General features: G+C 32.9%; 4 protein-coding genes across 22 annotated transcripts in view; all 4 read right to left on the bottom strand.

Annotated features, from left to right (window-relative positions):
* Window positions 1-395: 395 nt before the first annotated feature.
* LOC118041421 (uncharacterized) lies at window positions 396-1,222 on the bottom strand. The gene has a single exon (XM_035048744.2). The coding sequence runs from the start codon at window positions 1,021-1,023 to the stop codon at window positions 604-606; it is 420 nt and encodes a 139-aa protein (XP_034904635.1). The 5' UTR covers window positions 1,024-1,222; the 3' UTR covers window positions 396-603.
* A 6,166-nt stretch (window positions 1,223-7,388) lies between these two features.
* Window positions 7,389-13,519, bottom strand: LOC118041422 (RNA-binding protein BRN1). Of its 8 annotated transcripts, none has more exons than XR_004686320.2 (13): window positions 13,049-13,519; window positions 12,858-12,940; window positions 11,631-11,682; window positions 11,337-11,462; window positions 11,175-11,254; window positions 10,340-10,513; window positions 9,795-10,137; window positions 9,551-9,694; window positions 9,329-9,463; window positions 8,405-8,452; window positions 8,089-8,279; window positions 7,836-7,892; window positions 7,389-7,694 (listed from the first exon to the last, which is right to left on the bottom strand). XR_004686320.2 is itself a non-coding variant. In XM_035048745.2 (9 exons), exons 1-9 carry the CDS (start codon window positions 13,233-13,235, stop codon window positions 9,336-9,338), a joined length of 1,317 nt encoding a protein of 438 aa, XP_034904636.1. In that variant the 5' UTR covers window positions 13,236-13,517; the 3' UTR covers window positions 9,067-9,335. The 8 variants fall into 8 exon arrangements, 1 of the variants encoding a protein (XP_034904636.1); XR_012167946.1 differs by having other exon boundaries at window positions 8,089-8,251; XR_012167948.1 differs by having other exon boundaries at window positions 7,836-7,958; window positions 8,089-8,169.
* A 5,697-nt stretch (window positions 13,520-19,216) lies between these two features.
* On the bottom strand, window positions 19,217-23,975 carry LOC118041424 (uncharacterized). 8 transcript variants are annotated; one of them, XM_035048753.2, is made up of 10 exons: window positions 23,836-23,875; window positions 23,618-23,719; window positions 22,336-22,421; window positions 22,011-22,072; window positions 21,694-21,930; window positions 21,447-21,617; window positions 21,235-21,284; window positions 20,764-20,896; window positions 20,036-20,073; window positions 19,217-19,717 (listed from the first exon to the last, which is right to left on the bottom strand). In XM_035048753.2, exons 4-10 carry the CDS (start codon window positions 22,047-22,049, stop codon window positions 19,621-19,623), a joined length of 765 nt encoding a protein of 254 aa, XP_034904644.1. In that variant the 5' UTR covers window positions 22,050-22,072; window positions 22,336-22,421; window positions 23,618-23,719; window positions 23,836-23,875; the 3' UTR covers window positions 19,217-19,620. The 8 variants fall into 8 exon arrangements, 6 of the variants coding, with proteins under 6 accessions (XP_034904644.1, XP_034904645.1, XP_034904640.1 ...); XM_035048754.2 differs by having other exon boundaries at window positions 23,618-23,725; window positions 23,836-23,868; XR_004686323.2 differs by lacking the exon at window positions 22,336-22,421 and adding an exon at window positions 20,232-20,459 and having other exon boundaries at window positions 19,630-19,717; window positions 23,618-23,743; window positions 23,836-23,975.
* LOC118041423 (uncharacterized) overlaps window positions 23,892-25,898 on the bottom strand; it is a 4,732-nt gene continuing 2,725 nt past the window's right edge. For 4 of the 5 annotated variants that reach the window (XM_073404502.1, XM_035048748.2, XM_073404504.1 and 1 more), the window contains 5 exons: window positions 25,558-25,827; window positions 25,368-25,448; window positions 25,109-25,211; window positions 24,959-25,025; window positions 24,340-24,639 (listed from right to left, as the gene is read on the bottom strand). In XM_073404502.1, coding sequence (XP_073260603.1) covers window positions 24,588-24,639; window positions 24,959-25,025; window positions 25,109-25,211; window positions 25,368-25,448; window positions 25,558-25,827 — 573 coding nt within the window. In that variant the 3' untranslated portion in view covers window positions 24,340-24,587. Of the gene's footprint in view, window positions 23,992-24,339; window positions 24,640-24,958; window positions 25,026-25,108; window positions 25,212-25,367; window positions 25,449-25,557; window positions 25,828-25,898 lie in introns of those variants that run through there. The other variant, XR_012167903.1, reaches the window with a different exon arrangement.

Raw genomic sequence — 25,898 nt, 5'->3', positions numbered from 1 at the left:
TGGATCTCCGGGTCCAGATAGGATTTCTAGATTGTTAGAGTTGAATGTCCTCTGCTCCTTTTTACTTCCAAATTTATGGTTTCTTAATGTATTGAGATGGCCTTTTTCTATTTTCTTGCTCAAAAGGTTCTTTAGACTAACTTTTTCTCTGGACTAGCTCCATGATTTGGTGACTTATTAGGCATAGCTCCATGAAATATATGAAATAGGATCGAGAATTTGCTCAAAGCTACCAGCTAATAATCCAGTTTATGAGAAAGCTTGGAGAATTACACAACCCGCAGTACCATCAAAAACATTTTTTTTTAGATTTCTCATCAAGTAAACTCCTGAAACGCAAACAAGTGGGATGTTTGCTGGGAGCATGCACAGGCTAAAAGATTCAGAAAAAAAAAAAAAAAAAAAACAGCTGCTATTGCATATCATTTGTACATTTGTAATCAACAAGACAAATTTACTGTGTTTAACCTCTCACCTCTCTTTCCTAAACAGGGGAAAATTCATTAAAAAACAAACAAACAAACGAAACCCATTAAAACTCAGAATGGTCTGAAACTTGAGTTAGAAAGGGAAAAGGAAGGAAATCCTGCACAGTTGAATCGATTAGGAAGCCAAGCAAGCCTCCCAAAACAACCTATCCTTCTCCTTCTCGTTCATCGATTCATTGCTTGAATCCACTGAAACACATGACTTTTGCTTCACTGGTAATCCATGGACATGATGAACCCATGATTGACAAACCTCAACTCCCTCCTCCTCCTCCTCCTCGCCATCATCATCATCATGATCATCATCAACCGCATTGTAATTGACCTGGTATGCTTCAACCTTGCTGCAGGCACCGTTAATGATGTCACTAACACAAGAATGGTCAGATGTATCACAGCTACATGATTCTGCATCATCATCATCATCAACAAGATCTATAGTGGACATGGTGGGATCGGAATCAACCTCAGAATCACCCGCAGCTTCCACTAGCAAGAAAGGAGACACGTCAACAGAATTCTTCACCCTGTCCATTTCTTTATCTAAAATGGGAAGGAGAAAAAGATAGAGAACCTTTCTCAGTTAATGTTTTGAAAGTTTGCGACCTTGTTCAGAAGATTTCCCGTACCAGGACAAACCTAAGTGTTTATAGTAGTAATATGGTAGGTAGTTTGCAGAGTTTGAATTGAGGAGAACAAGCTTTTCTTGCATAGGTCAGCCTCATAAAAAAAATCGAATAAATTAGTATGAGGGAAAGACACCGTATTTAATATATTTATGAAAGATATGGAAATGAAATGACACAGACATGTGGCTAATCTTCTAGAAGGTATACTGTGGTCGGGCATTCGACATAATCAAGCATGGCTTCTAGAAACATGATAAAAATAATATGGTATTCTCAAAATAAATAAATACTCGGGTTTTGTTTTCTATTTTTCTTATGTTCTTAGTCATATTTTATCCAACATGTAGTACTTAAAGAAAAATTGTAGTGGTACTGATTATTTTTTTTAAAAAAATAATATTTTAAATTAATTTTTTATAATTTTATATCGTTTTGATTTACCGATATTAAAAATTTTAAAAAATATTATTTTTATATATTTTTAAACTGAATTTTTTTAATAAACAAAACACTTTGGAGTCATGCAATCAACTTCAAACTTTGAATTAACCTATAATTAGCAGACTTGCGAGTTGAGAATTGATATTGTCAAAGTTTTCTAGAGAAAATGGAAAGGAAGAAGTAGAAAAGAAAATGCAAGTCTAATATTTCTACAGTCAAGATAAGTGATTGGAATATTTTTCTATAAATGATCAACTTTTTCAACCATGACTGGGTAAAAGGGGGAAAAAACAAAAGAAAAATAGCTCTCTGTGATCATATATGCCTTGGCTTTGTGCAGTTGAAGGGACCAGGAAAATCATGACAGTATCAACTTGGAGCAATTGAAACGTGGGGGGAAATGGAGGGTGGTCTTACCGTCTCCGGAGTATTCAAACAGAACAACAAGTGTTCGTCTATCTACTAAATTATTGGAAAAAAACATCCTCAATTAGTTATGTTTAAATTTATTTATTAGAGATTATCAATTAGAGTTTTATAAAACTCAAAACTGTTAAAGGTTTATATAATTATAACTTTAATGTCTGTATAGATTAAACAAGAATACATATATAAACCGGTCTGAATTTCTCCATTAATAATATATAAATAAAAGAAGAAATTACTGGGGAAAACGGAGAAAATGGAAGGTCGGGAAGCCCACAAAAAGGGGCAAAACCAAGATCTAAGATTGACTTAGGGGCTCACCCACCCACAGCACAGAATCTTCAATGCCATGATTAACATTTGGTTTGAGAAGAGCGTTACCTTACTTGGAGTAATTGTGCACGGCAGTCGCCTGGGCTCCACTCCACCACCACTCTTCATTACTACTCTAACTACAGAAAGCCATTTCAGTCTACCACGTGTTCTCCACCTCGCAGAAGAGATTACCACCGGCGACCCGGGTTCTTTACCTTCTCATAAAAATATTGAATTGGTTTTGAAATATATTAAAAATTTATTTTAGTTTGTTTTTTTATAAGATTATTATAATTTAAAATGACAGGTAAAATAGATGGTGATTTTGAATTTTATACAAAACAAATATTTTCATCCCTTGTTTTTTTATCGTGTCATTTTAATTTTTCAATATATAATTTTGATAAATTTTTTTTTTTTTTTCAATTCATTTTTGTTAGAGGAGAAATAGGACATCTAATTCTAGTTTAGAGAAAGAAAAGTGATCATTTATGATGATTACAACCATAAAAAAAAGGTTTAGATAAGTGCTAATGAGTTCCATTTCATTATGGTAGTTTTACATAGGTATTTTTTCCTTTTCCTTGCCTGAAAAAACAATTTTGATCATAGAATGTTTTTTTGGTATGGGTTTATTTTAATTTTTTGAGCTATTTTTATTTTTATTTTTTTGATACCATGAATAGGTTTGTTAAGATGTTATTGGATAAAAATTGGATTGAAATGAGTTTTAAGCCGAGAAAATCAAAGCTCTTTTTTTTCAATGACCTCTAGTTGCAGATTCTACAAAAGTTGTCTACCCTTTTTTTTGTAAAAAAAGATTAAGATAGACCTCGGCGAGCAGGCTTGAGGACCTATATGTCCGAGCTCCATTTGACTTTTTTTTTATTATTATTATTATTTGATAAAAAATTTCATTGAACCAAATTGAGTCCATGAGCTGAGTTGTAGGTTTAACGAGTTAATTTACAACATCCAAACTATTATTTATTAATTATTTTTTTTTATTTTAATGATTTTATTGCCCTCAATTTATTTATTTTTTAAATAATTCATCATTTATTATCAATAATATACCTTTTGCTCTTTGTTTTGAGCACAAATGTTAGGGTTGTTACATTTTTATTATCTTAGTACCATGTTCTTATCATGTTTTTTCTATTTCTAAAATAAATATTTATTACAAAAAAATATCATGCGATTTATTGTCATATAATTAAATAATAAATAATTTCTAAGATAAAAAAAATATTATTAAATCCGATGATACGCATGAGTTGCATGATAATTTTGTTTTATTGACTCAAATTTACTTAATTTTTTTATATAAAAAGAGTAAATGCTATATTTTACTGCTATTTCCTTTAATATTAAGTGAATTCATAACTGAAATATTTAATTTATTTATTTTTAAGATTATCTCTATAAATTTTATAAGTGAACTCATATTTATTAACTTGGGTAGTTGAAATGTTTTGTATCTCAATATGAGATAAAATAAATTATTGAATTCATAGTTAAAATCCAATATATAAATATATTTTTTAATGTTTTTTCTTCTCTGACCCGTAGCGTACCGCTGCCCAATAAAGTAAACTAGGGTAAGCCTTAAGTTGAGTAAAATGGTGTGCGGGCGTCAGAAAAAGAATATAGTTTTCGTTGCAGTAATCAAATGAGGAAGTAGCGTCTAATCCATGACCGAGTAAAGCAGCACTCCATTGACTGCTTTGAAGTAGCTTGCAACTTGTCTTCAATCTCTGCGTTTTTTCCATCATTTATCATTCCTTCTATACTTGCCGTGATCATCAACGACCTCCTAAACTATTCCCGCCATTTGCAGCTTTGCCATCATTACACCGCGGGAATTATTTTTTTTATTATTTTTTAAGCGTGTTTTCTAATAATTTTTGTTTAAATTTTACGAGTGTCGGTGCCTGTTTGGCGTTGCGGTCAAACCTGCTTTTCAAAAAATTTTAATTTTTTTTTTTGCTAAAATTAAATAAGGTTTGTACCTTTTGGATCGTTTTGATGTGCTGATATCAAAAATAATTTTTAAAAAATGAAAAAACATTATTGACATGCTTTTCGGCACGAAAAGCTATTTGAAAAGCAACTGCTACCACATTCCCAAACACCCTCTTAGTTTAACATAACTTGATTGTTAAGTTTAAAAATAATATGGGTAGCTAATAAAAGTATATTTTGATTCAAAAAATTTAAAATGGTTTTTTTTAATGGTAAAATGATAATATATTGAATTGATTTGAGTCAATTCAATATAACCAGTCAAACTTGTGTCTCGGATCATGAGATCAGGATAACCATATAAATAGTAAATTTAATCAAATTATAAACCTTAATTCTCAATCAATCCAATATTGAATGATGAAATTTTAAAAAAATTAATTAAAAAAGATAAAAAAAAAACACGTCGACTCGGTTTAACCAACCAAACCCGTGATATGGGTTATTAGACCAAGATAACTAAATTGTTCCTAATCAATCAAATATTAAAAAATAAAATTAAAAAAATTATCCAAAAAAATTCCATAGTCAACCGAGTTAACCGTCCAAGTCCGCGATTCGGATCATAAGACTAAAATAATATTATAAAAAACAAATTAAAATAAATTATAAAGTTTAATTCTCAATTTATTAATTATTAAAAGATGAGTTAAGAAAAAAATTCAATTAAAAAAAAAAACTCACATTAGCCTGGTTAATATACCAAACATGCAACTTGAATCATCTTATCATACTGAAATAACCAAATCAAAAAATCAAAATAAATTAAAAAATTCAATCCAACAAACTAAACAATGTAATTAAAAAAAAAAATGAAAACAACAAAATATTATTCTAGTTAAAGAATGATTTCTTCTTCTCAAATGGTTGTTTTTAACGTGTCTTCTACAACCTTTAAATAAACGTCTATTATTTATTTATTTATTTTTATGAAAGAGAGCGAATCAAAACCGTAATTGGATTCCTTTAAATAATCAATAAATCAAAAGCAAATAACAGAGTGTCTTTAATTTTTTCTTTTAAAAGAACCCATCCACTTCGAAGAAGGCAGCTTATCTAGAATGTTTTTGTTTTCCTGTGTGTCGGAAAGTTTTTAGCCTTCTCCGGGCAATGCAAACAAAGATAAGATCTTAACTGATGGCAAACGTGGTTTGATGTGAAATAATCGTGTGCGGCCAACAATCAAGTGCCCAGGAGGACCCCAAGTTAACCAATAATATCTAAACTATTCAAAATATTTTTAGCATTCTTATAAGGATTTAAATTTAAAATTTTTGCTTGATTAATTTGAGTTTTAAAATAAATCACATGAAAATGATAGGAAATGATCTTTTTCATTGGATAAATTAAAAAAAATTAATAATATACTAAAAGATAAAATTAAATAAAAATTGTATAATAAAGGATAGCATTGAAAAGAAATATGTATAAAAACAGTTTAAAAAAAATTAAAAATATTATATTAAAAGATGAAATTGAAAAAAATATATATATATAAAAAAATTTTATTGTATGATAAAAAATATAAAAATTGATTTATCATCAACTTAATATGAAAAATAAAATTATATAAAAACCTTGTATTAAAGAATGGAATTGAAATATATATAAAAAAGGAAAAACCCAAAGAAAATAAAAACCCTTATTAAATTATGGAATAAGAAGAAAAAACCAAAAGATCATGAAAAAAGGGGCAAAAAAGTTTTATTATTTGATAAAAAATATAAAAATTAATTTATTATCAATTCAATACTGAAATATAATAATTAAATAAAATCTTATAATAAAGGATGAAATTAAAAATAAATCCTAAAAAATCTAAAAAAATAAAAATATCATATTAAAAAATAAATTGAAAGAAAAATTTATATATATATATATATAAAGGAAAGCCAAAGGGGTAAAAAGCCATAGACTTGTTAAAAAAATATATATAAATATCAGGTCATATGTCATTTATAGAATTTAAATAATTTCGTTTCTAATATGAATCAAACCCACAACCTCACCTTAAATTAGGTGTGTTCACCACTGAACTACAATATTTATTTATTAATCAAGCGTTTAAAATAATATATTTCATATTCTACTCATCTATGGAATAAAAATAATCTTGCTTCATGGATCGAACCACTAACTTTTAAGCCCGTGTGTTAACCACTAAATTAAAATACATAACTAAGCAATTAAAATAATATATTAACTTTTTTCACCATTGATTTAAACCAATTGTTGGTAGTATAGTAATAGTTATTTTTTAAAATATTTTTTATTTAAAAATATATTAAAATAATTTTTTTTATAAATAATTTTGATATTAACATTTTAAAACGATATAAATACAAAAAAATAAATTGTGATAGCAAATAGAAAAATAAAACATGTTTAATTTTTTTTTATTTTTTTTAAAAATATTTTTAAAACATAAAAATAAATTTATTTATTTTTTATAATAAATCATACAGATTAAAAAAATCTTTTCAATGGGGCCATGGTTATCAAGCAGACGACTACCGCTGGTAAAATACTTACAGAAGTGCTAAATTCTCCACCAACATCAAAACTGCCCCTCCCAATGTGCAAAATCCGATTGAACAATCTACTCAACACTATGTTTAGAGGAGTAAATTATTAATCAATCTCTTTAGTCTTACAAAATAAATTAAATACCTTCTCTAATTTTAAGAACTAATTAATCAATTTCTTTATTCATTTCATAAATTTTTTAAGAAATAAAAAAGGGGGGAGAAATGTAAACTTAGAAAATAAGTTATTTCTGAAACAAAGTAATATTAAACTTAGAACTATCAACATTAGTCAATGGATTGTTCAATTAGGTTTTGAAACTAGAGAGGCTATATAATTTGTTTAGAAAACTATAATTTTCTCCCTTTTTTTTTAATAATTTACGCATTATTTTAGTACGTCACAAGAGGTTTTTTTTTTTTTTCAATGAACATCACAGATAATTAAACCATAGCTCAACACCAAACCCACCAAATTAGTAAATAAAGGCAACACAAAACCTTCAATACCAGCAGAATACAGTATTCCTAATGGAAGATGAAGAAAAACACTGGTATATTTCTATTACGAGCTCCAAAAATAATTCATTTTGATCCTTCAAAGCTGAAATCATGAACATTTATCCTGCATCACCAAGAAAATGACCTAAAATATAAATTATCCCGTTCATTTCGTAATCCGCACAAGGATTTCGTAGTCTATTAAGTTGTCAAAACCCCCCTGCCAACGGTTCCTTGCGTATATGCTGAGAAGAGCTGCCGCCCAAGTAACACGTGAAGCATACTCCCAGCTCTGTACCATATCTCTGGAAGGTTGAAAGCTTCTATAAGCTCTGCAATCCTCCCTATTTTAAAAATTTTAGCCGTGGAATTAGTACTCGAAGCATAGAGAACAAGGAGAGAAGAACAAAAGCAGGACAGTCACCATATCATTCACCCAAAACGTAAAAATACATCAACACAGGGTTTTTTCGTAGTCCCAATACCTTAGAGTGCGATGGAATGACAAGTGATTTCCTACAAGGAGTGATCTAGAAGCATTCCTAACCATCAACAAAGTCCATGTTAACATTGAGCAGATGCTAAGAATAAGAAATCCAAGGCTTGGCCTGGGAAAGATTTGAATGTAGTTATCAAGGATATATTCCAAGACATACACAGAAGGAGAGAAAAACAGCCCCTTCAAATGGTTAAAGAAATAAGAAGTAATTGAGAATTCAAAGGCCAATAGCAGAATACCTTTTCCATCCAGAACTTTGTTGGAGCAATAATGTTTCCCTTCATTGTTTTCCTCATGACACATCTTTGTGTAACAGTCGCCTCAAGGAAATAACGATTTAAACATGAGATATATAAGTTTTTCAACCTTCCTGAAACTCGTTTAGCCTTGAAGAAGAGCAATCTTCATAAAGTCGATCAAGGACAAATATCTAAACTTAAATGCATGCAAATCATGTGAAATGAATTACAGTAGAAACAAAATAACGAGCTGAAAGAGATTATCAGAACCTAAGTTTAAACTCGAATACAGGCAAAGCTTCAAGATCAAACATACCTTTATCCTGTGAAATGAACCACCAGTTCAATGTTTTGGAATGAGGAACTGCAAGAGATCATACCAAAAAATTGTCAAACAAAAGAAGCATCTTAAATCCTACTGATCCAGTAAGATTTATCAAAAATCCAATTAATAAGGGGAAACAAGCATTTATGATCCATTGCAACCTGACCTAAATGGATACGATAAACATCACCACAAGCACCATGCAACCAATGCAGGAAAAAAGCACAAAAACTCACAGGCATGATATCATCATCACAATACCTGAATAGTTCTGGACCTGAATACATATACTTAAGATGAACAGGGGAGGGGGGATCCATGTAACTTGGGTTTGACACAACCATTCATGCACTTGTCATGAAACAGGCAGAAGTTTTGTCTCAATATCCTACAATTTCACTGTTATGTCACACAATTTCAATACTGTGATACATAAGAGAAACAACAAATAACAGGACAATTGCACAATTCACTAAGCAGAGGATGAGCCACATTTGATACAACCAAAGTGTCCTTAAACATACTTACCCATGATTCGTTTAGCCGATGAGAAAAGGAAACAAAAGAGAGAGAAAATGGTCATTTAATAAATAGCAAGAGTATCAGAGAAGAATCTGTCAAAGATGTTTCAACAACATTACTATCAGAAGCTCTTAATGGAAAAATCAATAAATTGATAATTAATCTCTAAATGAACTTCCATGGTACACAAATTACAAATTGTATTGGCGCACAATGCACCATGAATTACAAGTTTTGGAAATTTCAATCCCGTGAAGCAATTACAAGGATGGGGAAATGCAAATGACCAGATATTATCTATCCACCCCAATATGCTGATACCAGTCACTCCCATATATCCAGGTTGCATGCGACCACATATCACAGAGAATTCTGCTTGCTTCCTTGACTCACCTGCCGATCAATATGGTTTGCTCTGTTTATTGTCTCTCTTAAGCTGAACCTTCAATTTCTTACCACCTAATTGGAATCCATTCATCATGGTAATAGCATTTTGAGCTGCTGCTGGTGAGTCATAACTAACAAATCCTGCAAATAAAAGCCTATAAGATATGTAGATAGATCTCCAAATCACAAATGTCAAATTCACATGTAACAGTAATAAAGAGTGCATACCAAAGCATTTGCTAACACCAGTTACTTTATCAACAAAAACCTTGGCACTTAAGACCTTACCATATGCTTCAAAAGCATTGGCAAGTTCTTGATCGCCAAACTCCTGAGGTATGTGATATATAAACAAATTAGCACCAGGTGGACCTAAGACAAAGAACGCAGGCTGTTAGCAGAAAAGCACCACCAAGAAAGAAAAAAAGAGTAACAAGTAACAAAACACAGAATGATTGTATAGATGACAAACCTTCCACTTGAACCCCGGAACTTCCACCGACACCTGAAGGTGTTGCAGAATTACTGCTCACAACTGTGGGTGACAATGCACCAGGTGAACTACTCAAAGGCCGGTGAGTCATCATTGCTCCAGGATATGCCACTGGATACTGAAGACCTGTCACCGTAGGATAAGCAGAGCCCATATAAGTAGCAGGAGCATAATTTCTAGGGGAAATATTGGGTGAAAGGTCAGGTCTGATTCCACCACGCAATGCATTTCCTTGATTTACTGGAGGAACCATGCTATGAAATGCAGGCTGATTCTGCATGGGTGGCAGACGGTATGGCATAAGTCCATAAACTCCAGGAGCCTACAAGGAGAACATAGATTACCACACTCTTAACACCATTTTGATTTTGAATAGTAAATGAAAAAAAGGTGTAAATTAAATGAAGAAAGGCAAGCAAGAGACTAGGAAGTTATGGGGCCAGAAAGATCCTGACAAGTTCCAAAAGGTTCTGGAACTGCAGAAACTGAGGTATTCCCTGAAAAATAGTTAGTAGCAAACAGACCTGGTATCCATATCCATTGTAAGGGGGAGCATATCCCATTGGCAAGGCACCAAATAAAGACGGATGTTGTGAATCAGTGTTAGGCATAACTTGCGATTGTGCTTTCTGAGCCCTCCGAGCCTGCCTTTCCTTTTCTGTATCTGCCCATTTGACAACCAAAGGAACACTTGAACCCTAGCAAAGCAAGAGATAGTGATCAGACTGCATGTCACTAATTCATGCATCCATATTACTGCTGAGTTCTCAGGTGCTAAAAGGGTTTACAGAGACTGTCTCCTCTCCCCTCAATCCTTCAATAACTTTGTGAAAAAAAAAGCCAATATTAAAACGTGGAATCTCGTTGCTACAACATCTGTCAATAAAGTGAGCATAAAATGGAAGATAAGTTTTGATTTTAAATTTTAAATTTGTTTAAAGGGAAAAATATATTGCTGCAAATTTATGAACAGTTCTATACCTTCACCTTGTACAGCCTATTCAGGAAATAAAGATTATGGCTATTCAAGTTTGGAGAAAGCTACAGAAATTATTTTAACACGCTAATTCGTGACACGATTCTGATCTGCCATACCAAAATAATTAGCATGTCCCCACTGAAGTAACTAAATGACCAATTTTACTGGGCAGGTCCATGATGTTACATTATGTAACAGAACAACCTTATATAACATGTGAGTTCAATTTGATAGCCAACATTGATTAAAAAAACAGAGACAGGAAAGGGTGACTTTTCCCATCACATTATTAACAAAGAATTAAAGTTGGGCTCTGACTAGAAAGAAGAGTAATTGCTTGAACTTGAGAACTATCAGTCCAATTAGCCAATAAACCTCACCTCCATTTTATGCTTTCCATTGATGTCCTCCAGGGCAGCAAGGGCTTGCTCTTTTGTCTCGTACTTCAAAAAAGCACAGCCTACCAATTAATTAATTGACATCAGCAAGAACAGTAAAGTTCAGTGCTTCACAACAACAGCCAGATAAGAGATCGGGAGTACTTTTGCTTGTTTGTTGAGAACCTCTTAGTATTTGCAAGTCCTTTATAGTTCCATAGTTAGAGAATAAATCAGAGACTTCAGCTTCAGAAACATTTTTTGGAAGCATACCAACAAAGAGTTTGTGTTCTGGATAGCAAGAAGAACAAAAAAGAAACATAATGTAACAAGATAAATTAAATAAGACAGTGAATAAAATAACAGTAATCAGATAAGGCAATGAGGAATCTTGCTGCAGCAATCCAGAATAATGATCTTAATGGCAACTAATCAACAGTCAATGATATTATATTACACCTAGCCTTTCCAACTCGCCATCTGCATACTTCACTTGTAACGGACTAGATGCCTGAATTGGACAGAAAGAACAGGATGCATTTGAATTAGAGAGACAATGAGATGAAGCATCAGAGAGAAAGAAAAATAAAAGCACTGGTCATACAAAGCTAGCACTGATCAAGGGCCGCATTGCAGGTAATTAGATTCCAAAAAAAGCAGCTCTAACACTTCCACAGATATGTTTAACAAAAAGAAGGCATTGGGAGTTAAACCGTTAAAAGAAACAGATCACCCACAGACAAAAAAAAGGCTAGGCCTAAACAGAAATCCTGATTAACCGAAGCACCTTGGCCAGCAAAATCCTAGATTGCATAAATATTCATCTATAATAACTGTAATTGAGAAACGGTATAAATAACCATCAAATGTCGAAGATCAATAGTGAACATATGGTGGAAATTTAAAAATAATCCAGTATAATGAACTAACAATATCAATGTTTTTTTAATGACAATTGACTTTACAAGAAAATTTAAAATATTCAAATACCTCTTAACATTCCATCACACCTTATTCCTGTCAAACTTAGTTTCTGGCAAAACTTCCTTAAAATGCGTTCTTCAAAACAATTTCCATTTTGGTTTAGAATCTCTCAACATTTTCTGTCTTCTACAAATTTTATAATGTATGAAGTGATTCACCCATTTATCTTTTTGTTGCCATCTAAATCCACAATTACCATATTTTACCCTCTCATCGCCAATATCCAATAAAAGTGCATTGTTAACTGCCAGTCATGATATCCACTTGTCAAATTCAACTTCTTTTCATCCCTCTAAAACACCGACCCCTTTCCAATATACAATTAGCATCATCACTATACTCTCGTTAACTAAACCGGTCCTCATTGTAACAACCATGCTCTAACACGGTAAAATTTACATATGCTGCAAGCATATTCCACTACTGTAAATCACTGAGAATTGTTTTCACATGATTATCATGCTGGTAAATAATAACTAACTTAACAATCGTCAACATCAGTATATCAAACACAGTATAAACGATTCCACGATTACATTTACCCAAAGTCAACCACGGTAAGCAATCGCGGAAACTAAAAAAAAACTACTTGAGTAGTTTGCCGGGATGGGAGATTTCATCTACAATACAATGTGATAGAAAACAAGAAAACAGCAAGTAGTAAACTATACATGGAGAGATCAAATTAAAGAAAGAACTAACCCCGGGCAATGTTTTCTTATTATGACAAGCATTAACTGCCTTGTCTGCTTCTTGTCTGGATGGACATATTAGAAAACAACAACCTAAATATAAATAAAAATTAGGGTTGTAAGAGTGACTGCACATTACGAATCTTGAATCGAAAGGGAAGAAATCAGGAGAATGTGAAGAAACTAAAGCAAGTAAGCAACCTCTGGAAGCGCGAGTTGTCTTGTCTTTAATGATGTTGACTTCGTCTACCAAAGCGAAGTCTTTGAACATTGCCAGAAGCTCAGCTTCTGTCATGTTCTTTGGTACTTGACCCACAAATAGCTTCACGCTCTCTTCATTACTGCTGCTGCTACTGCTTGATTTCTTCTCCTTTTTACCCTCCGCCATTACCAAAAAAAAATATAAAAGAGAACACTCTCTCCGTCTCTCCCCGTTCGTGTTGGTGTGCTTGTGACTCTCTCTCCCTCCCTCCCCCTATCTGTCTAGAATTCACAGGCTTTGTTTCTCTCTCTAGATTTCTCCTTGAAATTTTGGGTGATTTCGTCGTCGCATGGAAATTGGGGGTTTTCTGGATGGCAAAGTTGGATCTTCGATGGATAAATTATAATTAAAGAGTTGCAATTTGGGCATCGACTTTCGAGTGATTTACGACTCTGACCTTACAGCTGTTGGAGCTATGGACTGGACACCCATGCCCGTGCAGTTATTTGACATCTCGATTCAACTGCTAGTCGGCTTAAATTACTACAACGCCCTTCCTCTCTGTTTTTTGGTTTTTTCAATAATTTCTCTTGCATGGCAATTGGCAGGTGATTTTCTTTCTCTCAGGTCCTATTCCCCGAAAAGGGCAAAGAGCCTCTGATGATTGCCAAAAAGGGATGGGTTTTTTTGGGCCTGGGATTGACCCCTCAAATTACATTAAATCACTTAGATGATTTTCTTTGACTAGTTTTCCACGCCCGTACTGATTTTTTCTTTTTATTCTCTCCTCTGAAGAGGTCATCCGATTTTTTTATTTTTTTTAATTTTATTTATGAGTGTGTTTTAGCCCGGGGAACAATCTCTTTTATCGGTAAGATTTGGATTTATTTACATTTATATCGGATATTTATATTAATATATAAATAAAAATAAATTTGGATTTTCTTAACTGAAATCCCTTCTCTTTTATCTTTGTTGGTACATTGGTAAAAAGATCATTTCCTGTAATTTTCTCTGTAACTGAAACCCCATGTGATAGTTCAAAAAAACAATTTCACTTGTCAATCAAATTCAAACATGAATTAGCGTACTATCCATTATGATCCTTAAAAAAATAGAAATAGTGAAGCCGGAAAAGACAGGCCCACAAAAGAGGATGAGATATAATACTATACAAGCTAAATTCATTATTTTTTATCTTATTTGATTATGGTAGAAAAAACATGATAAAATATAAAATAAAAATTATTTTATTTTTAATATGTATTATTGTTAAATTTAATTATTTAAAAATAGTGATTAAATATTATTATTTTTTATTTTAGTTGACAATGATTTTTTAAATTAATAATTTTATAATAATCATATTTATAAAACCATGATTGACTTGACGAGTTCACTCCAGGCATTGCTCCGGTCAACTCCCGAGTCGAGTTTAAAACTATAATAATTATTATTTTTATTCATACAGTAATCCGGGTTGACCCTCTTGATCCGTAACTCAAGCCTTTCCTTAAATTTATCTCCAAATCAAATTTTAAAATGATAATAATAATTATTTTTATTCTATATTGACTCAGGTTAACTCAAGTTGATCCTTTTGACACGTGACTCGGGCCTTACCCAAGTCCATTCTCGAGTCAGGTTTCAAGAATATGATAATAACAATTTTTTTTTGCTTACATTAATTCGGATTAATGATCAGCTTCAATTATGATCCATGTTTTGCCTCGGATCGATTTCTAAATTGAGTTTTAAAACTATAATGATAATTATTTTTATTTTTATGCTAATCCGAGTTAACTTGATTAGTAACCTAGGTTAAGAGCTATTTAATAAAAAATTCGGGCATGACATGGTGGCTTAAAAATTAGAGAGAATGTAATAGAAGAAAAATGAAAATAGAGAGATCAAAAAGAATTTTGTCCTGATGATTTTAAATTGACCATCATAAGAAATAAGTTGTTAATTTGATAAAAAAGATAAAATTGATTTTCTTTTTTAAATATCATGTAAATTAAGTCAGAGTGCGCTCACTATATCTTTTTTTTCTCCAAAACTTTAGTCTTTCTTATAATAATTTATTATTTGTTGAAGGAGACTCACTTATTTTCCTAGAGTGATTAAAATTAAGTCCCTGTAATTAATGCTAGAGCATTCTTGTAAATAACACCCATCGGCATTGTCAAATAGATGCCCAATTACATGAGCTCCTAACAAAACCAAGGCTACAATCAACCCAGTCGAGTCTTTATCCTGGCTCCAATTCATTGCGATGAATAATTTCTACGCCTCCTCCTTGCGATATACACCAAATTATATATATATATATATATATATATGAAGCGTTGTCGTTTTCTGTCTTTCACCTGCAGAATAAATAAAGAAACACCAAATCAATGCTTGGCGGCAGCTCCATTTTGAAGCATGTGAGTGAAAAGATACGACCAGCAAGAATTGCAAGAAAAGGTGGCTTTCTTTTTTTGAGCCAGTCATAGGAAGCCGATTCCTGCAAGAATCGGGCAAGCGACTGCCAGTCAAAGTGGTTCAAATTTTCTGACACGGCGGAGCTTTAATTTAATGCCCTCAGCATGTGCCTGTGTCTTCTTGTGACGTTTTTTTTATTTTATTTTTATTTTATTTCCGGCAAGACGATCGTCCCTGACATGCCCATGTGTACGCTGCAAGCTGTATACGTGCATTCATCTACTTACCTGTGACATGCCCATGGTGATTTGAGGAGCAAAAGCAACTTTAGGAACTTCTACTTTTACCTCGTCCGTGCAGGGCGGAGAAGCAGAGGCCTCCTCGCTCTTTTCTATTCCCGGAGTAATTTGACTTTGTAGTTTTTCAGTTTCGAAGTCAATCTAATATTTCTCACCCACGAAAGAAAAGGACCCTCTCAGCTTGGAGTTTCACTTGAATTTTCTTGCAACCACACAAATCACGCTGCGTGGTCCAAAATCTATGAAATTGAACTCCAGGAACAAAGAGCGTGTTTGTCGCCAAGACGACCCGTCCGTTAAAAAATTATTTATTTATTTATAAAAAATATTTTTAAAAAACAACAATTATTATAATATCAAATGAGTTCTTAATCTTTATTTAATGCCTATTTAGGAGTGTTAGATGTTATATTTTAAAAGATTTTTTGCTTGAAAATGAATTGAAATAATAATTTTTTTTATTTTTTATAATTTATTTTTAGCATCGACACATCAAAATAATACAAAGATATTTTAAAAATTAACCACTAACACAATGTCAAATAATTGTATGGTTGCGGTTGTTTTTCAAAGTGTTTTTCACTTGAAAATGTATTAAAATCATATATTTTTTATTTTTAAAAAATTATTTTTGATATCAGTATATAAAAATGATCTAAAAACACCAGAAATATATTAATTTGAAGCAAAGAAAAAAATAAAATAAATTTAAATTAAAAAAAAAAAAACTTTTGAAACGCGAAAACAAACAGAGAATCTTGGTGGGATTATTGGGCACACAAAGTGCCTATTTGGAAATATTAGATATTGCATTTCAAAATATATATATTTTTTAAAAAATTAATATAATATATTTTTTATTTTTAAAATTGATATATTAAAAAAATAAAAATATACTAAAAAATATATTTTTTTATATTTAAAAAAAAACACGCTTGAAAACCCTGGGAAGCAAAGGAGTAGCTAGGTAAGGGGTGATTGTTTTCTTTGTTTTGCCTTTCTCAAGCATACGCAAAAGGAAAGTTGATGACCACAAAATGGGAGTGTCATTTTCAGCAGAAAGCGTGCGAGGTTGGGGAACAAGAGGGGTAGTTTTGTAATTAGGAATACAAGGATAGAATGGTAGTTTAGCATGAAAAACAGGTCAAAGAGATAAGAACGCCAGACTGTCCCGCCAACGCCAGTTCCTTGTTGCTCTTTTTATTATGTTACACCGCCGTCCACCTCAACTCACTCAAGCGCACACACTTGCTTATGTGGAGCTGGCAAGCTTAAAAACTTAAAATAGCTAGGATACATTTTTAAATAAATTTATGAAAATAATATTTAAGAAATTATCCAATTATACCATAGTTTTCAAGAGGATTATAATATTTTATGGTAATATTGATAGTGATTTTATGAATAATTATATATAACCTAATATGTAGATTTAAAAAAAAAACATTTACTCATTAATATTCATGAAAGTAAAATATCTATTTTGTTATAATTTTCTCATATTAGTTATTTTTATATTTTTTAAGGCACATAAAAAATGATTAATGATTTTTTTATTAAAATTTATTTTTTACAATTATAATAAGTGTTGTTTAAAAAAACGAAAATCCTGATAAAAAACAAAAATATTTTTATTAATAAGACACCTTTTCCTCCTCATTTCAAATCATAAGAATTTTTATGAATATTTTAATCAGTTTTTATTCATAAATCATGTCATTAATAATAAAAAAAAGATATGTTATTATAAAAACATTTTACATGGAAGATAATTTTGACTGAAAAAGTACGTTAATCCTCTAATTTTTATCATTACCTTACTTATTCCTATAAATATCTATTTTAATTTCTATATATAGATTGAAAGTGTGTTTTTTTATAATTCAAGAATGAAAATATAGTTTGTTTATTTATGATTCATTGATTTAATAAAAGAAAAGAAAAAAGATCCGGTAGGTACCCATTTAGTAGAGAGAGTTGAAGGACTGATGGAAACAAACCTGTAATCACCAACCATGCATGCATTGATGAATACCCATCTTGATAGTTGCCGGATTATTGTTTTTTAAAATATTTTTTTATTTAAAAATATATTAAATTAATATATAGGTTTTTATTTTTTAAAATTTACTTTTAATATTAATACACAAAAATAATTTAAAAAGTAAAAATTAATCTGTTTAAAATCGATTTTCCACCGGGAAAAAAAGAAGAATAAACAGGATACAAGTGCTGTGTGGAAAGGCAGCTAGCCAGTAATACTAATAACAGAGGCAGCAAATGGTTTTTTAGCAATGGGACCCTTAAAGTTTGTCTCCCATGGTGGAATCTCTCTCCCATGTCAAAGAGGGTATGATAGTGACCTCAATTTTTTCGTTTCAGAACTAGCTATTTGATCATATGGATTTGACCACTTGTTGCCCGACACGGGAAAAAATTGGCCATAGCATTGCATTGTTTGTCGTCCAATGGATGGACTTTCCGGCCACACTTGATCACAATTTAATAGCAAAAACCCTAACTTCTTGGTTTTTTTTCTTTTTTTTTATCATGAATGTTGAGGTCAACTTACATATATTTTAATTAATTTTTTGAGATTCTAAAGTTAACAGTTATATAAATCTATAATAACTGAGATTTATGAAACTCGAACTTATAAATTCAGAAAAGTAAATTAAAGATTTTACCAATTAAACTATACTTCTTAAAGTTGTAAAAACCCTAACTTAACATCACAGGTCTCACTAATATTTCCCCCCCTGTGCCCAGCTTAGTATTATCTCATCAAAATCCAAAGTTTTGGTTGGTGAAATCACTAAGGATGTGAAATTAAAAAATAAATAAATTTAAAAGGTTGTATAAGGTTATGTTTAGAATTGTGTTTCAAACAACATTTCATAAAAAATAATTAATTTTTTTATTTAAATTTTTTTTATATATTTTCATACCATTTTCATAAGTTATTATCAAAAAAAAATATTATTTTAATATATTTCCAAATAAAATATATTTTGAAAATAATTACTACCATATTCTAAGCAATCTACAGCATACCAGTACCAGGATAGATACAGCAGGGCTAGCTCAGGCTACTGTGGGGATCTGAACGGGATAGGGCACTTATACAGTAGCAGCAGCTGCATACTGATCTTACTCCCAGGAATCAAAAGATGACAGAAAAAAAGCATCAACGCTGGTTTAATCTAGAAATATTGGTTTTAACCCTGGTATCCAGATCAAAGACTGCTGCGGTAGAAATTCCAGGTAAAATGTTGCCTTACGTGAACTGTCGGGGGAGAGCTGGAGCTTGCTTTGAAGAAACACCAAAAAACAGTGAGAAGGGAAAGTTAATTGTAACTAAAGCAAATCACAGTGTTGTTGATAATACACATACCAACAAGGCCACTAATGGCCCCTTAATTTCTCAACCATAAATTGATGTTCAGGAAACAGCCAAGGGAGAAGAGAGCGATGGTACTATTATTTCTGTAGAAAAACCAGATACAATGGTTATCCTCTAATTTCCTACTCTGATTACAACAATTCAGGAAGGCGTGAATATGACGGCACATTTCACTAGTATGCCTGATGATACAGTCAGACCCCAGGGAAAAACATGTGCATTGACCAAAATAATTATACAACTCAATCAAATAAATGCAAGTCTCGCCAGAACCCAAATAAATATTGGTCCCCAACTCAAATGGCCAAAAAAATAATCTGCTATCAGAATCATCTCATGCAAACCCTCCTTCTGAACTTGCTGAGAGGGCTGCTTTTCTTCACTTGAATAAAACCATGGAAGTCAGGTATTGGGGAATGACTGTAAATGAACATTCCCTCCCCTAGATGGCATCCAATCCGGCAAGCTTGCGCAGCTCCTCGCATAGTATAAATGTAATTGTAGTTTGCGGACCCAATCTTGCAAATATTGCAAAGCCCCTACAAAGGTTTAAAAGTTAACACCCTAAAAGCACATGCAGAGACACACACAAGAAGAAGAAAAGAAAAGATAAAAAACCTTCAAATACTTCTAGAATGAGTATGAAATTTGTATCACCTAATCATGATCTACTTGTCTAGTTAAGAGCCCAAACTAGAACCTAGAGGATTTCATCTTACAATTATCAAGAGACCTGACAATGGCTATTATTGCAGAGAACCAGAGTACCTAGGAGATTGTGTAGAACCATACATCTTAAATATACATGCATCTGGTTAAAAAAGCAATGCTCATGGAGGCCTAGATAAGAATCTCACCCCTTGTAAAGTGCCATAGGGCCTTCTTTAAGCATAACCTGAAAACTCAAAACACAAAGGTGTCAGACATGAAAGCCAATTTTCCCTTGTAAAGACTCATTAACAAACCCCGAGCTTACTCCACACATCACAGAAACATTAGACAAACTCCTTAAAGAGGGGAGAAAAAAAAGAAAAATTAACAGCAGTTTTTCACCAATCTTCTCTCTTTCCCCGGTAGAAACTCATGAAACTATTGTGTCATGGATCATCAATTTGGACAGCAATAAATAGTCAACTGACAACTATACAAGTAATCAAGCACGATCAGCATCCTCCGTGTAAGGAAGCCACAATCTCTGGAATGCATATGGTTGTATGCTCAGCAGTGATGGAGGATCCACACCCATAAGCCCACAGCACCAGGAGGAAGGAAAAGAGGACACTGCCCAGTTCCCACACAATAAACAATAATCCAAATCACTATCATCTGAAAACCTGCCTGTCAGCTTACAAGTAGCAAAAAGCACACATATAGCTGTCCAATTCCAGTTGCACATTAATGCTAGCTGCAATTTCTTACTCTTTCCTTCACAAAATATTTCAGTTATCACTACTAGTATGCAAAACCCCTCCAATCCAAAAATGCCTAGGGGTATTCACCAGAAATAAACAGTGCAGATAGAAAAAAGTTCATGATCATAAATTAAAGTGAGATGAGCATGTGAAAGAACAAACAAATCTGATACCTGATATGCACAATGAAATCCATTTTTATAGTTTCCAACTGTTTTAGATTCTCGTTGCAGCATGAGGCGGGTTTTAATCATGTCCATAGGTGCAGTTACAAGGGTACTCACTGTTCCAGCAACTGTACTCGAGCTTCACAAGACAAGAAATATGTTTAGGTAGCACCCACATGAATAAAAAGGAAAAGCAGATGCTAATCATGTATTAACTAAAAATGAAGTGTGCTTGAAAGGTAGTGGCGAAACAAAGTTCGTTCCACAGGTTACTGGGAAATAGCATCAGGAATGAAAAGCTTTACAGGTTATGAGCATGAAAAAAAAAAAATGACAATGCTTCAGTTTTGACTTTCTACAGGAGCTGGATGATCCTATCTGTCATCTACCTTCTATTTCCCAACTTCCCATCATTATAATAAATTCATGCATCTATTAAGAGAGATAGGGAAATAAAAGCTTCAAATGGTGCCATACAGTAGATGTAGATGAAATCCTTCATTCAGAGGTGTCCACCTAATGAGAACCTGCATAAATGGAAAACTGAAGAAATTTTTAATATGGGAGAATGAAAAGAAAAATAAAGGCAACCAGTTTAGACTTCAATTAAACAAAAATCAACAATTTTGTAAACTATAGAAATTACTTCATGTATCCAGAGTGAAAAAAGAGTATGCTTAGAACTTGACCTGCTTGGTTTCATCATATGTTGCCAGTTGTGATGCAGTCAAAGCAGCAGCTCTCGCCATAGCAGGGCCAACCCCCTTCCAAAGAGCTCTTATTCCCTCTTCAGAAACAATCGTACGCATTTCCGCCATTGGTCCTCCTTGTCTCTGATTTGCATTCATCTGCAACCGGACCTGATGAAAAACAAAGTTAGAATCCTGGATCAGATTTCAGATGAAAAGTTCCAGAATGCCTAACATGATTGCATACCTTCAGAACTTCGACTGGATTAGTAAGTGCAGTTGCAACTGCACCAGCAAATGCTCCTGATGCAATCTTAAGTAAGATATTGGTGGACCCAAAAGCCAAATTACAGGCATACTTCGAGGGTTCATACAGGCCTAAACGTAGACCTCCATAAAGAACTGACCTAATCAATGCAGGCATCAACCCCAGATACAAAGCCTTTGGCCCTTCCTTTTTCAATACTTGAACAGCCACTTGTCCCTGTACATGTAAGAAAACCCAACATCAATATCAGCTAATCAACCAAACAATTGCAATCACACTAAATGATTGGGGCATACCATTCCAGTCAAGGGGCCTCTCTGGCCAACAAGTTGCATTTGTAGTCGAACCTTGAGCACATCTGTTTTTCAAGTTGAAGTATGAGATAGTTATGTATTCAATAGCGATAATACAACTTCCACACATATTTCTTCTAAGTTACTTTTTGTATAATTTTGAAAAACGTTTCGAAGGATAGATTCTTCAGCATCTATAAGTAATCAATAGCTAAAATACTTGTTAAGATCTATACTACTATATTTCTGAACAATTTCTCTACTAATTCTAAGAAAAGTTATTCAAATAATGAACACGAAGAACCAAATTCAAAAGCTAGCAGTGTACCATTCCATCCACTTTCTCGCTTTCACATAGATTGTCATCATCCAAGGGTATAGTGAGTAAAATTTGCAGCTTGAATGGTCAGAAGTCTGCAGTGCATGTTCAAAAACTCAGTTGGCTTCCTATGCCCTAAGGCTAATGCATCCCATTTGCAGAAAAGAATACACATAAATTTGAAGAATGAATATTTTCATATAGCTGTGGAAGCTAATTAAATGGCAAATTGCACCTTTTCAATCCATTTGTTTTATTGTGTATTCCTTTTCCTTTTCTATACCTCCCATGAAGAGAGAACAATACAAAAAAACAAAGTTCTGCACAGACCATCTAGTGAGCATGCCTAACTGCATTATAACATACATCATTAAGGTCACTGCAAACAGCTCTGAGATTTTAAAACGCCATTTCCGATACATGTCTTAGTTAATTTACTTTGAGATGCAAAATCACAGCATTCAAGCCCAATCTTGACACAGAGGGAAACAACACAAGAAAGATAGCAAGTACAAGCAATACAGAAGTCTACCAAACAGGATCACCACACAAGAACTCTAATTCAAAATTTTATTACTCAATATTTTTTCTAATCAAAACTCAATAATATTACAGCTCTTCTAGGCTGCTTATATACCAGGAAAAACATCCTGAACAAAGCTGAAAAAATAATAAAATTTCTATACCTAATAGGAAAAAGAATTCTAAATCAACTAGGAAAATATGACAAATCCCGAACAGTAACGTCTAGTACTTATTTGAAGGCCTTTTAGACCTCAAATGGCTACAAAATTTTAATTCTACTGGAAACAAGGCCTCTAGAATGTATTGGAAAAATTTCAACCCGATTCAATGGTTGGATTGAAAGTTATGCCCATTAACATAGGGCTGCACATTAGGGAAAAATCTCCGGCATCAAAGCTTGAATCTAGCCACAGTTCCAATGTGCTATTGTGTTGCAAACCAAACCTCAACCTCTCCAATCACACTAACAAATTAAATAAGATTCTAGTTCCTTTTACTAGGAATTAATCCCATCCCTTTTACAGGGAATTTATAGACAAATCATGATCGCACGACCAATGGGGGGAAGTGAGCCTTCATTCATCTTTCCCAGATTTGATCATATGATTCAATAAAAAAGAAATAAATTTACAAGCAGCACGTCATTAAATATCTTGGAATGAATGAAACCTGGGAAGCATGAAACCGAATGCAAGGAAATCACAAATCATACAAATGTATTATTAAAATGAATCAAAAAAGAAAAATCAAGGAAGAGAAGAAGAACCTAAGGGGTGCGTGATGGCGGTGGCAACAGCAACGGAGAGTCCACTAGTAGCGAAGTGAGATACCATTTGGGAAGACGAGACTGGCCATTTCTGCTTCTCCTCTGCCACTTTAACGACAAAAGAATCTAAAGCATCGAAATTGATTTATATAAAAGAAAAAAAGAAGGAAAGAAAGGCAAGCATGAAAGATCTAACAGCAACAGAAATGAAAAGAAACCTGAATTCCTGGAACCCGAATGGGAATGGCCGGCATCCATCTCTTTCCTTTCCCTCCACCTTTATTTTTTCTTTTTCTCCCGGCGGAAAGAAGAGTATTGGGGATATTTTCTTAGTTTTCGAACAAGCGTCCCGTCTTTTTTTAAATTTTTAGTAACTAGAAAAAAGTTAAATACCAATTTTTCTTACAAAGCTACTATAATTACAAATTTTAAGAAATAAAAAAATCAAACAATATACAACTGCATCTTGGTTTTTTTTTTTTTTTTTAAAAAAAAACACATTATGTTACATATACGTGGTTTTCTTTTAACAAATAAAGATAATGGAGAAAATTGTAAATCTTAATTAAGGAAATGAAAAATTAAAGGGATAAATTATTTTTTTTATACTTTATAGATTATTTTAATATATTAATGTTAAAAATAAATTTTAAAAAAATAAAAATAAACTATTTTAATATATTTCTTAATTTAAAAAAAAAAAAAAAAAAAACAACAACAACAACAAAACAACAATTCATTGCAAGTAACCAACAATTCACTGTAAGTATCTCTTGAAATTGATTTTCCGTCACGACCTGATTTACAAGGAAGAAAGGATTTGCTTTCCATCATGACCTGATTTACAAAAAGGGTTTTAACTACCTGGTAACCTCACCTTCACCACCACATTTACAACTTGCATTTGTTTACAAAAAGAGCAGCAACTGATTATTCTGTTTAGGAAAAGACAAATTCAGCACCATCTCCTTCACCTCTTGCTCACTCGATTTCCCTTAGCTTCATTCACAAAGAGTCGATGCCTGTCATAAACAAAGTAAGCATCGGTAGCAAATCAAGTAGGTAAACAGAAGTAAGCAGAAATGACTCGGTTGTTAGTTTGCAGAAGTTCAAGTGTGCTCTTAAGTTAGTTTGCTAAAGCACTGAGACCGAAATGACTTTTGTTATTACTGATGCATGGAAGCTATTACAAATCATTGATGAACAGAATTTCACCAGGTTGGGTGAGCAAATAAAATCATCCCTTTGCCAAAGGTGCAACAAGCATGCATCTTATCTCTGTGCGTGTGTATTCACTCTATGTAATTTGATATTCTTGCCAGACGGCGGACAAGTTCTGACCTCTCATATTCTAATTTCTGGATAACAATCCCATTCAAAAGAAGCTCTGAACTGTAAACTGCTGCTCCTGCAACCAGGTTAGATCATAATGTTTATCACAAAACTGAGATAAACTTTTGTGGAGGAGAAAATGGAATTGTAGTTGCCAACCTTTATCAAGAAGTGGCACACAAATTGCATGATCTTCTTCACATGAAAGAATCAATAGATCATCTGGAATTTTCAAAGCAAATATCTGACTTTTCTCCATGATCTGCGTAGCATTGCTCAGAAACTAACTTATTTAAAGAGGTGCAAAGGCCATAAAAGAGATACAAGAAAGAAAAAGGGAAACAAATCCCTGTGGCCGTAAGGGTGATAAAATACCACCACTGAGACTTCTAGCTATGGAATTGCATAATATTCGTACCTGGCCATGAAGGGCATTGACCAAGCTAGTTATCATTTCTTTTTCAGGTTTTATATTTGGTGTAATGAAGACTCTTTGACCCTGTGCCCATGAGCATCCCAGCAACATGAGACAATAAAGATATGAGTTTTGAAGCAAGCAAAAATGCATGTCTGGCTTGACCAAAATCACCACAAGCTTAGAGAAACACCTTTAGAAGTGGTTGTTGGTTTGCACGAGCCAGTGAAACAGGCAGGTTAAAACCAATCTCCTTTTCCTTCTTCGCGTCTCTTAAGATAAAGTTTTTCTCATCAATAAGGAGGCTTGCTTGCCCGCAGCTCTCAAGCCATAAATGAGTCACCACTGGTTTACCAAGAGCAATAGCTTCCAACATGTTCCTTGTACGCACAAATCTATCCACTACAAAGTGTGTAGCATCCGCTAAAGATGATGCCACGGAAATGCCAAGCCTTGCCAAGATCTGTTATAATAAAGAGAGCACATATGTAACTAGTAAATGATCACGCTATTGGTTGGAAAAGATACAGAAGC

The sequence above is a fragment of the Populus alba genome, chromosome 14 (genome assembly GCF_005239225.2).
Source record: "Populus alba chromosome 14, ASM523922v2, whole genome shotgun sequence".
Lineage (NCBI taxonomy): Eukaryota > Viridiplantae > Streptophyta > Magnoliopsida > Malpighiales > Salicaceae > Populus > Populus alba.
This window is presented reverse-complemented; position numbering and strand designations above follow the sequence as displayed.